Here is an 18583-nt window from a genome sequence, read left to right as displayed (position 1 = left end):
TGTTTTGGCTGTATTTTAAAATCAATTCTATAATGTCTTGATAAAAAGGGTATCAATGTCTGTCAAACATGAACATTTCTGGGTGTGTCCAGATTTTTGGCTGGCACTGTATATTAATCCATGTAATGCAAGCTACTTTTTTATCTGACTGAAAATACTATGGAAAGGTTAAGAATATAAAAAATGGTAACAAATATAAAGTCTCACATAAAAAGTTAACGGTTTCCTTCCTCAGCTTGTGTAGTTATAAAGTGAGCATATGTGAGGGGCAGCTGCGCCGCCGCAGCTCAACTTCGCAGATTTCTGTCAGCAGGGATTTCTGACGTCACGAGGCAACTATGGAAGAACGGCTTCGGAGAAAAACTAGACAGAACCCTGCAGCATAAATTCGGCCGATGTTAAAGTGTGGGCACTCCGTACAACAATTTTAAATGGTGTTCCCAGTATATATATTTTAAGTATTTTAGTTTTTCTTTTAGCCACATGAACGTAGCAATGCTGATATTAAGTAAAATATGTTCCTTCATTGTAGATGAGGGTGGTATCAAGAAAGAGGATCGTAAACAGATTAAGTTTACAAGAATACTCAATTAAACTACCAGATGAAACAAATTTTGCCTTAAATAAAGAAAAACATACTTGTTATACAATATCATGATTTATATCTCAACTGAGATTTGTAAAAGCCTGCACTCACAAGATCACGACTAATACAACGGTGAACCGCTGCGCCCGTGACTAAGTACCTGGGCACCGGGTCACGCTAGGCCACTTTGAGCAATTCGCCACAGATCGCTTTCTGCAATAACTCGCTTTCGCGATCCGTTCTCCGTGTCTTCCCCCACTTCCCAGCCTTCTCCCACTGTGTTGTTCATTTCCGCGCACTCGCCGCTGGCCCCTGCGCTTCGCCTAGTCTTGTGTCGCGTCGGGCCGCACATGCTCAGTTCCTCCTCCTCCCGTCTGTCCAGGGGCCGGCTCTCTCGCTCTCTCTCTCCCTTTGCACTCCTGGCCTGGGTGCTTGGAGGAGGGAGAAAAAAAAGCAGAGCGTACAGCCCCCAGGAGCTCGGCGATGGGCTCATGGAGCTTGTTAGTGTCGCCCAGTTTTATTTACGTTCCTGTCCAGGATGTACTTTAGGAGTTCAATAAGATGTTCGCGTGTTTGGAGATGATCGTTTTGTTCCTCGCGGTCAACATTTACGACTTCGTAGCAGCTCAAGGTAGGCGATTCGATCTGACTACGTGTCTTGTATTTTTATAATCAAACGTGAGTGCCTCTTCTTTTATCACATTATTTGAACTTCTTCATTAGGCACACTCTGTGTTCTAGCGACCCCAAATGCGGGGTGCCCCGTTGCCTCTGAAGTACTTCAAACTGTATCGCCTTGTCTGGAGCAATACCGGCAGCATTCATTGTAACTGATTGCGCACCCTGGAGATCGAATACACAAAAACGGACTTAGTTTGTGAGCAGGATTTTAAAGTTATAAGAAACGAGCACGCGAAGTTACGTGACAAGAAGTTTAGGAAAAGTTCTTCGCTTCTGCCTGAATCGGTCAGAAGCTGCGCTAAAACATCGTTTCCGTCCGCAGCCCTTTTTTAAATTGTTGAGCTCCGTTGTTTTTTTTTTGTTTTTCGTCAGCTGGGTCGGATGGACACCCAAGACAGTGAAATGATTTCGGTAAATACTGATGAAGGGAAGTGGTGCTAGAAAAGAGATTATTTACAGTTTGAGACTTCTTTCTTATAGCGCGTGGATCAGATGTCCTTCGCGATTTTCCGAATGAGGCTGGCAAGTTGTCGCATTTCTGCTACTGTACCGCTACGTACTGGCACTTCTCACTGCACATTTTTGGAAGATGCGGGCGCTAATATTTGCGTCAGTAAAACATCAGACAGGCGTGATCGGAGGTGTGCAAAGGGAATTGGAATTTACAACACATAAATAACCAGCCGCCAGTGTTTGGTCCAATAATGGAAAAAAGGGGAAAGACTACGCGGCGAAATCCTAAAACGTTTTTTATACTTTTCAGTCTGTAAACGAAGGCGCATTCCACAGAGAGTGTAGAGTGTCAACTGGGCTCAGACCCACACTCCATCCACACCCCCTTCACAGTCGCGGGGGTCTCCAGAGTCCTCTTTACAGTAGTTCACATTGTAACGCCAACGGGGTCAACAGGCGCCCTTTCAGAGAGAATCGCGCTACTGGGGGTGGGGCGCATCTGGCCGGTCCTCGTAGTGGAGTCTCGAAAAGAGCGTGCAGTTTGAGCCGCGAGCTCTCAAGATGTTCAGCGTAACTTTGACGTCGGATCGGGTCTTGTCTTTAGTGATTTGTTTTTGGGATCCGAAACACAGCCAAACACAGAGTGTATGTGGGCTGAGTGGCGCTTTGCGGAGTGTCCATGTCTCACAGCTGCAGGGTCCTGGTTTGAATGTCATATCTAAAATGTATGGTGAATTAGAAAATCCAAACTGGCTCATAATGTGCAGATGGATGCCTATGGTTGCTCTTTGCTGGACCAATGCCGCATCCAGTCGTAGACTCTGCTCTCTGTAATGCGCCCGAACAGGCTGCAGCTTAGTGTACCCTGTAAAGGAAAAGCGGGCACAGGAAGGGAATGTGTGCTCGGTGTGTTTAGCGTCTGGGCTGCAGGCATTTATAATACTGTAATCCTAAAGTGTACGTGCACAGTAATGGCTAAGGGTGTAGAACGTGCAAGTACTGTATGAGTAGATAACTGGGCATGAGGAGCTTTATCAGGCTATAACATGAAACAACGTCAGGGGGATTGAGATACCATCACCCACTAGCCCAGTGCTTCTCAATTATTTTCTGTCATGCCCCCCCCCTAGGAAGAAGAAAACATCTCGTGCCCCCAGCGCGACTATAAATAGTATCATTTGTCTATAAAATTGTTATAAGTACACCTCTGCATAACACTGTATCCTTATTAACGTATAAGAGAATAAAAAAAAAAAGAAATATGGACCAATTTACAACAAAGAATAGCTTTATTAAATGTAACAGAAAAGAGTTAAAGTGCATTCTAAATTCAAAAAAAATTTAAAAGAAAAATAAAAAAGCACGTTCCCTGAGGTCAAACGCGCCCCCCTTGACGGAGCCACGCGTCCCACTATTTGAGAAACACTGACCTAAACTAAAGTGCCAAAGTGTTACCTGATGCCTTTCAATATGTCCGTCTGGCTGTCTTTGTCTTGCCTAGTCTGTCAGTCAGTCAGTTCATCAGTTTATCTGTCTTGTATAGTGACTATCTATCTATCTATCTATCTATCTATCTATCTATCTATCTATCTATCTATCTATCTATCTATCTATCTATCTATCTATCTATCTATCTAACATGTACAGTGCATTTCAACAAATATAACTGCATAATATGGTGCCAGTCAGTTCATCAGTATGTCTGTTTGTCTTGCATAGTGCCTATCTGTCTGTCCATCCTCCTGCCTGTCTGTTATGTATAGTATTTTTCAATAAATAATAATATAGTGCCTTTCAGCAAATCTATCTATCTATCTATCTATCTATCTATCTATCTATCTATCTATCTATCTATCTATCTCATCTTGAGTACTGTGTGCAGTTTTGGTCTCCAGGCTAGAAAAAGGACACAGCAGCGCTAGAAAAGGTCCAGAGAAGAGCGACTAGGCTGATTCCAGGTCTTCAGGGGTTGAATTATGAGGAAAGATTAAAAGAGCTGAGCCTTTACGGTTTAAGCAAAAGAAGATTAAGAGGTGACATGACTGAATGTGTTTAAAATTATGAAGGGAATTAGTACAGTGGACAGAGACTGTTATTTTAAAATGAGTTCATCAAGAACACGGGGACACAGTTGGAAACGTCTTAAGGGTAAATTTCGCACAAACATTAGGAAGTTTTTCTTTACACAAAGAACGATAGACACTTGGAATAAGCTACCAAGTAGTGTGGTAGACAGTAAGACGTTAGGGACTTTCAAAACTCGACTTGATGTTTTCTTGGAAGAAATAAGTGGATAGGACTGGCGAGCTTTGTTGGGCTGAATGGCCTGTTCTCGTCTAGAGTGTTCTAATGTTCTATCATTCATAATTCATTTCAATAAATTGATCAGTTTAATATAGTGCCTTTCAGCCTGCCAGTTTAGCTGTCTATCGATCTATCTATCTGTCATTTATAATGCATTTCAGTAAATGTATGGTTTAATATAGTGAATTTCACTCTGTCAGTTCATCTTGTAGTGACGTCTTGTCTGTCTGTCTGAACTAATATGCATAGTGCCTTTCAATAAATATCTGTCTCTTTAATATAGTGCCTTTCAGACTGTCTGTCTGTGCTTTATAGCGCCTGCCTGTCTGTCTGCCTTATGTATAGCACCTTTCAATAAACCTCTCTGTCTGTCTATCTAATGTATGGACTTTCAGTTGGTCTTTTATTGTGCCTGTCTGTTTGTCTATCTCCAGCTGTCTATCTATGCATCAGGGGGCACACTCCACAGTCCTGATATGGATTAAGCAGGCTTGCACGTGTTATTTAATAATTAAAAATAAAGAACAGAATGTTGAATGCCGTGATTAAGTGAGTGTTGTGGGTATGTCTGTGTTCAGATGTAACCATTCAATCACATTCCACTTCAGGTTCAAAAGTAAGTTGCCGTCTCCGACATCCTTTGAGCCAATTGTTCAGTCCCGGAGAGTGAGTTAGAGACCGTGGTGGGTGCAGACCCCAGCCTAGGTATGGATGAAGTGGATTCCAGAATATTCTGTTATCTTGTTTATTTCAGCTCTAGACTAGCATCCAATACAGGCTTAGTGTCTGCCTTGTGTTGTCAGTGAATGAATGAATGCTGTATGTATGTCATAGCGTCTACCTAACAGCACAAAGAAACTCACAAGGCTCAAAAACAATCTCAGGAAAAGAAAACTCAATTGAAAAACCTATTAGAACAGTCGTGATGAGAGCAGGCCATCCAGCGAAACAAGTTTGCCAGTTCTATCCATCTGATTTCTCCAAAATGACATCAAGTTAAACTGTGAAGGTCTCTGAAGTCCTGCTCTCCACCACACAACTTAGTAATTTATTCCATGTGTCTTTGATTCTCTGTGTGAAGAAAAACGTTTTAAAATTTGTGTGAAATGTACCCTCGAGTTACCGTCGGTGTCCCAATTTAAAGCAACAACTGGGATCCACTGTACTAATTCCTTTCATAATTTAAAAATGAATAAAATAAAGAAAAATTGCAGTTTGGATGAAAGCACATCCTTCCACATCAGAGATGGTGCCAGATGATTGAGGCAGCAGTGAGGCAGACATCAAATGGCGATTTTTGCAGATAAAACACTAGGAGGGCAGCTTTCAAGTTCATCAGTCCGTGGGGCCGAGCGCTTGAAGTGGTTTAGATTAGGTCTCCTTGATGGGTTCTGCTGCATGTGTCTGCTTTCTGACTTCTCAATGCTGATTAATAACCATGGTGGCCGGTAATTCTTAGGTTTGAAAATCCTTTTGTACATCGTTGCCCACGCACATGTCGAGGTGAGCCCTCCACGCACTTCCTAAATGGTTACCAAAAGTGTTCAGACGGGGTGACCACATCCCTTCCCACCCTGAGCCCAGTTGCTCCATTGGTGTTTTTGTTCTTGGTCTCCCAGCTTCTGAGCAAACTGCATCTGCAACCAATTTTCTTCTTTTTAAGAAGACCCAGTTAAAAAGAAAAAGAAACAAACAAGATGTCGCACTTTTCTTTGTTGTGCATTTGGAATTGTCTTTGTTTCTTTAAGCTTAAGATGTAACAGCTTCATTGTATTAGTTTTTATAATTGATCGTGGCAAGTCATTTTAGTGCATTCGATATTAAGCCAGTCCTGGGTCAAAATTCAATTTGCAGTTTTTTTAATTTTAGTTTTTTACATTTCAAATAAATACTGTGGTAAAAGTTCTCAAAGACTCCTTCTATTACTTTGACACAGTTCCTTAAATACTGTAAAAGTCCCAAAGGCCTTTTCTAATTATTATCTGTTAACAGACAGTTTGAATGGTTCAGAAGTGGGGACTGATCTGATAGCCTTGTCTTGAACAATTCCAGTGGGCCACACTGCTTGGAGTAGACAACATTAAAATGCCCACCTATCACTGTCTGGCATCCGTGGTATAAGGGCCACTGTGCACATGCATAAGAGCGTTGAATTTCTTATTTTTAAGCACACAAATCCAGGAATTTTTACATTAATGCCATTGCATTGCCATCTATGGTCTATCCTAGCCCTCACCCTTAACTTAACCCCTTTAAACAGGGCCCTGAGGTTAAAAACAAATTGTTGCCCAGGGCCCTGATGTTAAAGTGTGTGTCTCTTCAATGTTTATTGTCTATCCCATCCCTTACCCTGATCTGTTGTTTGACAACGGAGAAGTGAAACTCTGGACTTGCACAAAGCACTAGACTGCAAGGTTCACTGAAAGGAAATTACAACTCATTGAAGGTGTTGAAAGTGAGAAAAATGCCACTAGTTATGCCACATTAAGTTCTCACAATTTGAAAATGGTATCATCTCGTCTCATCTTATCAAACCACTTTTCCTGGTGAGGGTTGTTATGTCAGGTCGGCCCAAACCTCCCTCTCCTCAGCGACACATTTTACATTTCCAAGCCAGCCGAGTAATATGATCTCTCCATCATGTCCTGCGTCTGTCATGGAGCCTCCACAAAGAGGGATGTACCCAGAGCAACCCTATGTAGAGCTGAACAGGGGGCATGCCCAACCAACTCAACTGACTCCTCCTTATTTTGGAGTTGCTGCGGTGTTACCCTGTGGTGTTATCTCAAATGGCACAGCTTCTCACCCACACATAGTGTGTCAGCCCAGCATCCTTTCAACTGAACCTCATTCCTGCCGCCTGTACTCGCTTTCTCATTCTTTCAGTCATTGCCCACAGCTCTGGACAGGGATGTAGGTGGACAGGTAAACCTGGAGCTTTGTCTTTCAACTCAGTTCCTGCTTTCCCACCATGGACTGCTACAGCCCTTGTAAAATAGTTGCTACCGCTCCAGCCCACTTGTTGATCTCAAGTTCCCATCTTCCAATGCTCATGAACAACATCCCAGGATGTCTGAACTCTTCCACTAGGAGATCCCTCCCTCACCTGGAGAGAACAATCTTCTCTTTTGTGTGGGAGAACCATGGCCTCAGACTTGGAGATACCGATTCTCATCACTGCCGCTTCACACTTCACCACTCGAGTTCCTGCCGAAGGTCACAGTCAGATGGGGCAACGAGGAGTCCCATTTTTAAGAAAGGTGACCGAAGGTGTGTTTCACTTACAGATCTATCACACTCCTCTGCCTCCCAGGTAAGGCCTATTCTAGTGTGCTGGACAGGAGACTCGGTCCGATGGTTGAGCCATTGGCTTAGTGGATGTCCATGAGGTAGTGTGGCCTCCAGACCCAAAGGGCCTCCGCAAAGCCAACCACAAAAAAAAATTCAATTTTTGCAAAAAGAGAAAAACATTTTGGGTATTGTTAGACTAAATGTGACATTAAAAAACTGTTGTGTGACGTCGCATAACGCTACAGGTGACAGCTGGGTGAACATGAGAAAATCTGCATACATTAGCTTGTAGACATCAAAGAGATCTATCATAATAAGATCAAGAAAAGAAGCAAGTGCTGCCCAAATCAATCAACTGGTATGATAGGCCAAAACTAGCAAAATGCTGTGTGTGTCTTAAACTCAACAGATAACTGTGTGCCAGGTAAATCGAACATTGTTGCAAGTGCGACAGAAAAGACTTCTTCTGTCCTCCTTTCCCACCTCTGCCTATTGCAGGTGATCACAGGCTTATTTAAATCGCTTCATGGAGAAAGCTAACAGCTCTGGACCCAGTAGAAATAAGGATATGCAAAATTGAAATACAAATAAGTAAGTAATAACATTGGGGTCTCAAAATGTTTCATTGTTATACAGTCACTGGTCAATTTATTAGGTACACCTTGCCAGTACTGGGTTGGACCCTGTAATTCTTTGTGGCACAGATTCAGCAAGATGTTGAAAACATTCCTCTGGGATTTTGGCCCATATTGACATGATAGCATCACATAGTTGCTGCAGATTTTTCGGCAGCACATCCATGATATGAATCTCCCATACCACCACATCCCAAAGTGCTCTATTGGATTGAGGTCTGATGACTGAGGAGGCCATTTGAGTACAGTGAACTCATTGTCATGTTCAAGAAACCACCATGAGCATTGTGATCGCTATCTTGCTGGACGTAGCCATCAGAAGATGGGTACACTGCGGACATAAATGGATGGACATGGTCAGCAGCAATACTCAGGTAGGCTGTGGCATTAAAAGGATGCTCAGTAGGCACAAAGGGGTCCACAGTATGCCAAGAAAATATCTCCCACACCATTATACCACCACCACCTGCCTGAAATATTGATACAAGGCAGGATGGATCCGTGCATTCATGTTGTTGACAACAAATTCTGACCTTACCATCCGAATATCTCAGCAGAAATCGAGACTCATCAGACCAGGCAATCTTCTGTTGTCCAATTTTGGAGAGTCCATGCAAAGTGTAGCCGCAGTTGTCTATTCTTAGCTGACAGGAGTAGCACCCTATGTTGCCTCCTGCTGTTGCAGCCCATCTGCTTCAAGATTCGAAGTGTTGTTCGTTCAGAGATGCTCCAGCATACATCAGTTGTAACAAGTGGTTATTTGAGTTACTGTTGCCTTTCTATCAGCTCAGACCAGTCTGGCCATTTTCCTCTGACCTCTGACATCAACAAGGCATTTCTGCCCAGAGAACTGACACTCACTGGATATTTTCCTTTTTTCGGACCATTCTCTGTAAACCCTAAATATGGTAATGCGTGAAAATACCAGTAGATCAGCTGTTTCTGAAATACTCAGACTAGCCTGGCACCACCGACCATGCCATGTCAAAGTCACTTAAATCACCTTTCTTCCTCATTCTGATGCTCAGTTTGAACTTCAGCAGGTCATCTTGACAAAGTCTACATCCCTAAATGCATTGAGTTGCTGCCATGTGATTGGCTGGGTAGATATTTGTGTTAACAAGCAGTTGGAACAGGTGGACCTAATAAAGTGGCCGGTGAGTGTATGTTAATATTACAGCAGTTTTTCTCCAAACTGCAACAAATTGAGTATAATTTAGACTTTAAATATTTGTTTGAATAATTTTTGACTTCAGCAGAGTGGTAAACAAGTTTAAAATACAGGAGAATAGTCATGTAGCATTTTCGTAGGGACCGCCGGAGGAATAAAAATAAAACTTGCAGGATATTGTTGTTTCTTGCATATATTTTCACTGCAGTTATTTTTAGGGTTAATAGATATCATTAAGTTTTAACTGTCCTGATTTGGTCTTTTGTTGAGTTATTATTGTCATTAAATCTTTTAATGAATGCCGCCTTATTGTTGAGAGCAACTGTGCTATTGCTATAAACTGCTGCGTACCACCTTGCATTTGAAATTCGGAACAAGACTACATTTACATTGCAGCTCAATTCCCATTTTTTTTAAACTCATATAAGATAAAGATCTGATTTTTTTTAGAGAATTACGATTAGCAAAAAACATCCATCCATCCATTATCCAACCCGCTATATCCTAACTACAGAGTCACGGGGCTCTGCTGGAGCCAGTCCCAGCCAACACAGTGCGCAAGGCAGGAAACAAACCCCGGGCAAGGGCGCCAGCCTACCGCAGGCAAAAAACATTATGGAATCAAATCTTTTCAAAAAGAGTTTGTGACTGTTTAGTTTCAGGACCATCCACATGACACTCACCAGTCCTGTCTCCCTTTGTTTTGTGCCACTTGTTTCTATGTACAGAAGACCGGCGGTGATAAATGCTTTGAAACCAGCAGCTCTGATGTTTTGCTTCTTGATTCTCTTCCTTGCCATCAGAAACTGTTCAATCTGAATGCGTCCTGCACTGAAATGTTATGAAGTAGAGCAGCATGGTTTAGTTTGCATCTTATTCATTTTGTGCATGTGGGGCTCATTCTGGATAGTCATATTTGGATGAGTTGCAAAATGTATCAGAGCAGTCAAAAAAAAAAAAAAATCTGAATCGAGGGCAAAAATCAGGATTGAGTCTCTTTTAGCTACCGTGTGAACATAGCCTTTAAGGACATTTTATGTCAACAACAGCATCCCAAAAATGTTAAATATGTGAAAATTCTAAATAGGGACATTATATCAGGGTTCTATTGTAAATGCTGTTTTTTTGGGGCAAGGGTGGGGAGTTTCACAAATTCTTCCCTACGCCACTGGGTGCAGCCTAAGATGCAGGGAGGAACAATGTGGATTTCATCCTAGCCTGTGGAAAAGTAAACTAACTCTACTTCCTGGCACAGTTGCTGTAGAGTGTGATGGTGTGGAAGTACGATAACCCAGAATACAGGTGTTTTGTGGGTTTGTAAAAAGTGTATGACCGTGTCCCTTTCCATGTGATGTGGGAGGTGCAACAGGAAGAAGGGGTAGCAGAGCAGCTTTTGCTTGCTATTTGCTCAATGATTTAATTCTCTGCCATGTTGAAACAATGAAAAAAATCTATAATATCTGTTTATGACTAAAAAGCTATGAGAAAACCAAGCTTGGCTATACTAACAAAAATTTACTTAAAAGTGCTAACAACCCACACCTGCAACTACATGCAACTAATGCAACTACAGTGGAACCTTGGGTTATGAACGTCTCGGACCACGTACAAGTCGGGTTACGACCAAAAAGTTCTTCAAACTTTTGCATCTGTTCACGACCACACACTCGAGTGACAAACAAGCCAGTTTCAATTACGGTTCGTATGCCCCGATGATTCCCACACGTGTTCAGTTTCTCCTTGTGCATTCCCTGTGCAGCGAGCAAGCGAGAGATAGAGAGAGAGGGCTGGCCGCATAAGGCCGAGAAGGCAGTTACAGAATGCACTGGGCTTGTTTTTAAAGAGACTGCTTCCAGCATTGTTTTAACCTTGTTGTATTTAATGAAGACTTCTTTCTGTTGGATTTTAACTTCCACTTTACTTCTGTTTACAGCGACCGGTACGTAACGTGCATTGTTGCAATGTTACTTTTCTTGGTGGTTTATTAAATTACAGATTTTTCAAATGTTCATTTTTTTCCCTGTACTTAAAACTCACTAAAAAAAGTGTTTACAGCGATTAGTTCGTAAGGCTGTAGCGTGAACTCTTGGAATGTTACTTTTCTCTGTTCAGGGTTTTCTTAGTGTTATTCAATGTTTTTACATTTAGTTTACTATTACGCTGTGCATTCGATGGTATAATTAACTATTTTTGTGCTTAAAAATCTTAAAAAATATGTATTTACATACAGTTCTTACAGTCTGGAACAGATTAATTGTATTTACACACAATCCTATGGGGGAAATTACTTTGGGTCAGTGAGTTTTGGAACGAATTACGGTTGTGACCTGAGGTTCCACTGCACTTGGCTTATTTTAACATGTATAAAAAAAAAAACAGTGGAAACGTTTACAGAAAACCTTAAACATACTTTTGCTGTTTTGGTTAATAACTTCACTGATGAAACGTATTCCTACTGCCAGAACACAAAAAATGTTTAGGAGTGGAACCCCGACTGCTGACGCCCCTATCCCCAATTTTTTGCACTGATTGGTCATTTGATTTGCATTACGTTTTGACATGAGTAAAGAATAGTGTTGAATCGACATGCATTACACACGGAGCTGCCTAAAAGTGAAATGCAATACGACTGCTTTGCTTTTAGTTATTATGCACGGTCTATGGACGGGAACAAAATGCACTATGCTTTAGTATTGCATCTTAAACTGACATGAAAATTCCGTGATGTAGTGAAAAGCAGTTGATCAATTTGCTTGATATGTTTTTAATTATGACGTGATAAAACCATACTAAAATGAAATGCACATTTCATTCTTGTTAACACGTCGGATTGCATTTAATTTTGTCACACATAATCTTCCATTTCAAACCCTCTAATAGAAGCAGTGATCATTTGAAGAGTTTGATTCCGGTAATGGTGTTATCAATGCCCACACCATTGTGGCATCTTTATATGTGACTCGGTGTTCCAGTGCACTACTACTACCAGAATAGGCACCCATGAACGTGAGAATGAAAATAAAATACATAAATGTGCATGGAGAACTTAAGTTTGGAGATGGGCCTTAACTGTAATAAATGACAAACTTGACAGAGCTACAGTATATGAGGTCATTATTGTTAATTTTTGCTGTGTAAGTTTTTGATTTATAGGGGAATTTGAAATAAGTGAATGACCTTTAGGGCGGCACGGTGGCGCAGTGGTAGTGCTGCTGCCTCGCAGTTAGGAGACCCGGGTTTATTTTCTGGGTCCTCCCTGCGTGGAGTTTGCATGTTCTCCCCGTGTCTGTGTGGGTTTCCTCCGGGTACTCCGGTTTCCTCCCACAGTCCAAAGACATGCAGGTTAGGTGCATTGCCGATCCTAAATTGTCCCTAGTGTGTGCTTGGTGTGTGGGTGTGTGTGTGTGCACCATGCAGTGGGCTTGTGCCCTGCCCGGGTTTTGTTTCCTGCCTTGCAAACTCCATGCAGGGAGGACCCAGGAAGCGAACACAGGTCTCCCTACTGCGACGCAGAAGCGCTACCACTGTGCCACCGTGCCACCCATGAAAATAAGTAAATATATAAATGATTAAATGAATAAAAATAAATAGAATAAAAAAAGAGAGAGATTCTGCTTCCTCAGTTTAAATCCTTATTCTAAAATGTTATTGATTAGATCCTGACAGGTTCTGAAAAAGTTCTGTACAGATTGTCTAAGTGCAAATTAGATTTTTTCCAATTTCAGATAATATCTAACATCAGTTACCCAGATTTCCTAGCTTTAAAGAGTCAATTAGACGCCTGATAAAGTGGACATTGTCAGCTTCTCAGCAGTCCGTTTCACAAAGGTTGTGTAAGGCAGGTTGAGTTCAATGGACATCTACGAAAAGCAGGCTGCAGCTTTAACATCAGCAGATTGCAGGGATCCTTTGACCATTTACAGTATCGCAAAGAATTGTGTTGCCTGTAGCGCATGAGGCAGCTGTCCTGGTGAGAGGCACAACTAACAAAAATCGGCTTTCTCGAAACCCAGATTTTAGTGTGGTGAGCTCCACTCAGGATGGCACTGGTCGTGAGAATGATGATTGAATGCAGAGAGCTGAGTTCTTGGCATTATTTTGTCACAGAAAGTTGGGTTGATAGTGTGTATTTTTAGGGTTAGGGTTAAATCCACAGCCACATGGAGATGTCTGGAATTCTTGAGTTTAAGCACAACCAAATAAAAAAAAAAAAAAAAGTTTATTTCCATTTAAAAGAAGTAGGGCAGTAATTAGTATGGATTCAGTCGTTCGCACGTTCTCCCTGCTGCTCTGTTTTTCTCTCTCAAAATGCGTGGTTTAAGTTAATTGGTGGCATAAAGTGTGCATGTTTCTTGTATTGGATTGGCATCCCATACAATTTTGGCATCCCTGTTTCTTTTTCTAAGACTCTGAGAAGCACCTTGAGCATGGGAAAGGCGCTATATAAATAAAATGTATTATTATTATTATTAATCAATTCGATTCAGTTTAGTATTGTATTGGGGTCTTTACTGACAGCTCTCAGGTAAAATGTCAGTATAAATGTGACAAATTCCAAAATACTGAATTAGTAGCAATAAAGACACAAATTTGTTAAAAAACACAGGAAAACAAAATGATTTGAAATTGAGTTACATAAATGAAGTCCGGCAATATCTTTTTACTAATTAATTGTTGAACTGTAGCCAGTAAACAACAGAGGAGAGTAAAAGAAAAACTCTGGTCAGCATTTGGGTTGCGTGGTATACCAGTAAAACCTAATTTTAAAATGGCATGGTGTCAAAATGTCATTAATTTCAGTGCTGGAAATAAATGGTAGTTTACAAGCATCTTGCGCTCAGTCGTTTCTAAGCAGGACCGGAACTCTAAGGGGGACTGTCCGCTGTATTATTTTAATACTGTATGTGAGGGTAAATGAAAAAGTAAAGTCAATTTAAAAATTAATTAATTAATTAAAATAACCCTTTATTAACCAATAGAACATAATTGCAGTCATATTAACAGACAAAATTCAACAACATTTAAAAAATAACATTTTTCTACTCATACTTTAGCACTAGACATTCATTTTCCGTGGAACATAAAACATCATTTGCAGCCCAGATTTCTCTAAATATATCTAATTGATTAATTAGTTTAAAATATGCAAATTCAATCTTCTGCGGTGGGCTGGCGCCCTGCCCGGGGTTTGTTTTCTGTATTGCGCCCTGTGTTGGTTGGGATTGGCTCCAGCAGACCTCTGTGAGCCTGTAGTTAGGATATAGCGGGTTGGATAATGGATGGATGGATGGAAATTCAATCTTCAATCACGTTTGAAGGAGTACAGTACCTTAAACATTAATAGAGCATCAGAAGTCGATGCAATACAACACGTTCGCAATGGCTTGTGGGTAGTTTGAAGATGTGCAGTGCAGCACTCTGCTGTTAGTCTATGTCATGGGTGTCGAACTCCAGCCCTGGAGGGCCGCAGTGGCTGCAGGTTTTCATTCTAACCATCCTCTTCAATGGTGATCCATTTTTGCTGCTAATGAAATTATTTTTTCTTAATTTGAATTAACTTGACTCAGGCCTCTTAGTTGTCTCTTTTTCTTTAATTAGCAGCCAAACAATAATGAGACACAAAACAAACCACCACCTGACCAGCTCACCTGTGCCAATCACACAATATCTGAAAATAAAGGTGAAGGTGGTCTCAGTAACGCTGATCTCTCAGGTCACCAAAAAGTTTTGATGGTGGTCTTAGAAAAAACAGAAAATGAACTGTTTTGTAAATGTCTGCTGTGGCAGAACAAGAGCAGCAACAAGCCGTGGAATTAAATAACGAGTTTAATTACCAGCAGGAATCAGCTTCTTATTAAGAGACTGGTTGGAGTTTGAAATCCCAGTTTAGCTGGTCATCTGTCGGCTCGTTTCACGTCTCATTTCTGTTTGGCTGTCATTTAATGAAGATAGGAATCAATTCAGAGGACTGAATCCTTAAAAACAGGGCTGTTAAAACGAAGGGAAAAGGAGTTAATTAGCAGTGAAAACTGGCCAGTGATTAGGAAAAGGGTTACAATGAAAACCTGCAGTCACTTTGGCCCACCAGGACCGTAGCTGGACACCTCTGGTCTAGGTGAAGCCCAGGGTCAAATGAACATGGACACTCTGCTATTGAACAGCGCGCCTTTGTGAGATTTCTTTGCCCAAAGGGAGTGAAACCTGCTGAGCAGAAGGATGTTGGCTTAGTATAGAAGTGAGAGCAGCCTAACTTGGTGAAAATTTTATGAGTGGGTAGAAAGGTTTAAAGTGGAAATCTGTATTGTTGTCCGCATGTTGATCTGGCAAGGAAGAAGAAGAAAGGTTTAATGTGGGTAGGACAAGTGTAACCGGCAAAGCTTGATCTGGTCTTCCATCAGCATCACGCATCTACAGTAATAATAAATGTTGTGCCTGAATCAAAGGTTGGTGTAAAAGAATCATTGTGAGTAGTAAAAGAAATGTAAAGCCATTATGGTCTTATCAGACCTGTATTTACCCCACATCTGTACTCCTTCCTTCTGATAAGAATATTAGAGATTAGGACTACCAGATTTCATAGCAGTCAGTACCCACAATCTATGAAATGTGTGAATTTAGCATGCTAACCTCAGAACTTTCTGAAATAATTTTATGTAAGTTAAATATTTTGGTATATGGGCTGATTAGGAGTGATGACTATTGGTGTTCTGTGCGATGTGTTTGTGCTGATGTTTTCCCATCTCTATATTTACACACACACACACATACGTATTCCCAGGCCTGAATAATTGAGATCAGAGCGTACCCTGGAGCTCTGGAGAGAGTGCCATTGGGCGTGCCAGTGCACACAAACGTTGTAGGTTGTAGTTGTCAATATAAGAACTACAAAGATGGAATGTCAACAAATGGTTGGACTACGCAGTTTAATGATGAAGAGTTTTGAAAAAGATGGCGTACAGGCTGCAACACAGCTTGTGGACTTAAGGGTACATTGTATACACAAATTGAATAATTTGCGTTTAATAATGAAATACTTTACTGCTTCCAGAGTGATGCACTTTTTTAATGTGTTTCCAAATTTAAAATTTTAAAGCGTCTTAAATTCAGGGGTTGTCATTGTCACACTATTTATACTAATAAAAGGCAAAGCCCTCACTCACTCACTCACTCACTCACTCATCACTAATTCTCCAACTTCCCGTGTAGGTAGAAGGCTGACCCCATCTTCACGAAATTTGGTAGGCGGCTTCCCTGCGCTAACCGAAACCAATGTACGTACTTATTTTGGTGGTGTGACGCCACTGTCAGCCGCCATATTGAACTTTCCAACGTCACTAATTCTCCAATTTCCCGTATAGGTAGAAAGCTGAAATTTGGCAGGCTCATTCCTTACAGCTTACTTACAAAAGTTAAGCAGGTTTCATTTCGAAATTCAATGCGCAACGGTCATAATGGTGGACAACGTCCGCCATGTTGAACTTTGTTATTTACGGTCCCATCTTCACAAAATTTGGTAGGCGGCTTCCCTGCACTAACCAAAACCAATGTACGTACTTATTTCGGTGGTATGATGCCTCTGTCGGCTGCCATATTGAACATTTCAACGGTCTTTGTTACTTATGGGCCCATCTTCAAGAAATTTGTTACGCAGGTTCCCAACGCTAACTAAATCCTACTTAAGTACATATATACGTCCATAGCCTGCAGCTCGGTCACCGTGTGAGGCGGCGTTGGGTCCCCCATCCTCACGCCTCCCACATTGTTGGCTGCCTGCCTATATAAGGCCGTCCGTCGCTCCAGTCTCTACATTCCCTTCCTTGCTTCGCCACGGGATTCACATCTCCCTGCCGATAACTGCGGCCTTTTTATTTAATCCACGGCTTCTCCGCTGTTTTATTGTTCATTTATTACGATTATAGTTATTGTGTAGATATTTTAGACTTACTTTACATTGTTCAGGTACCCATTTCCTTTATCGTTCCAACATGTCTATCGAGGTGACCACCATCGATCAAAGAACTGTCACTTACCGAGTGGTTTCCATGCCCGGAGATGGCACCTGCTTTTTCCATTCTCCTTGTTACATATTGCACGGCCATATCAGGCTCACTCTTGATATCTGGAGGAACATTGTGTCTTATGTATTGAATGACTGGGACAGGTTCAAGATGTGGACTGATGACGGTACAGGAGATAATTATACTACACAGGAGCACTATAAGAGTGAAATGCTTAAGCCCTTCACCTATGGTTCTGCATGTGAGTTGATGGCTGCTGGTGAATTGTTCGGTTGTCGCTTTCAAGTGTACCGAAATGGCCAAATATTTTACACCTTTGGACAACCGCCAATGCCTCAAACATCTTAGATTCACAGGTGACAATTTCAGTAGTGGACACTTTGATGTTTATGAATGTTTAAACTCTCAAAAGCTGGATGTGAAGTTATCGATGAAACTGGTTGTATACTTACAACGCTTAACAGATGACGAATGTCACTTCAACACAAGTCCTACAAATATTGTCGTAATTGAAACAAACCATGAAACTCAAACCAAGCTGTGAGATTTGAGACAAGATTACTGTTCACCTGGCCAACTGTACTTTGCATGCTCAAGAGTAAGCTCAGCGCACAGCTTGGTCATATTACAACCAGAGGGCCGAACTTACAATGTGGTATACAAAGAGATCCTTAACAAATAATTATTGGTATATTTTCCCTCAGTTTAAAAAGGTTTAATTTTCTTCTTAATAAAAATTTAAGGCAGTACTTCGACGCTGCGAAGCGCGGGTATTTTGTAAAAAAGTAATTAATAAAAGGGAAAAATGAACAATAAGGACATTAAACAAGGAAATGAACCTTGGCTGAAATACAACAGTCAGGTGAAAGCGATTAGTGGTATGGCAATTTTCTCAAAATCTGTTTTTTAAAGAAGTTATTGTAAATTGAAAGCTGTATGTTAGTTCACCCGTGGTACCTTTGCTCCTTTGTAGCCATTTTTACTGGTAAAAAAAATGCATTGCTTTCAAGATTATCATCCAACTTCATCATAATCAATTCCACATTCTGAATTCTGCAATGCGCATTTCCTTAACTGTGACTTTCCCAGTAGGTAATAAGGACGAGGTGAATGTTGGTGTCACTTTACATGACATTGAATTGGAGAACGCGTCATACTTAATGAAGGAAGCAGTTTGATCTCTTTGGTTTCTGGATGTCAGATTGCATACCTCGGAATTGAAGGGGATGACAGATTACATGATTTACTGACGACTTTAACCACAGTTTCAAATTTCCCATTCCATCCATCCATTATCCAACCCGCTATATCCTAACTGCAGGGTCACTGGGGTCTGCTGGAGCCAATCCCAGTTGAACCGTAAAAATATCTTGAGCTTACCACCATTTTTATAGTCTGTTAACATGCTGTCTAATTCATCCAGTGGCTGGTATGAGGAGTTCAG

At 41.2% G+C, this 18583-nt stretch overlaps 1 protein-coding gene across 1 annotated transcript in view; it reads left to right on the top strand.

The window, feature by feature from the left end:
• The first annotated feature begins 992 nt into the window (after positions 1 to 992).
• Positions 993 to 18583, top strand: part of reck (reversion-inducing-cysteine-rich protein with kazal motifs) — a 253720-nt gene continuing 236129 nt past the window's right edge. Inside the window, exon 1 of the mRNA XM_039753505.1 lies at positions 993 to 1217. Coding sequence (XP_039609439.1) covers positions 1148 to 1217 — 70 coding nt within the window. The 5' untranslated portion in view covers positions 993 to 1147. The remainder of the gene's footprint in view (positions 1218 to 18583) is intronic.

The sequence above is a fragment of the Polypterus senegalus genome, chromosome 5 (assembly GCF_016835505.1).
Source record: "Polypterus senegalus isolate Bchr_013 chromosome 5, ASM1683550v1, whole genome shotgun sequence".
In the NCBI taxonomy this organism is placed as follows: domain Eukaryota; kingdom Metazoa; phylum Chordata; class Cladistia; order Polypteriformes; family Polypteridae; genus Polypterus; species Polypterus senegalus.
This window is presented reverse-complemented; position numbering and strand designations above follow the sequence as displayed.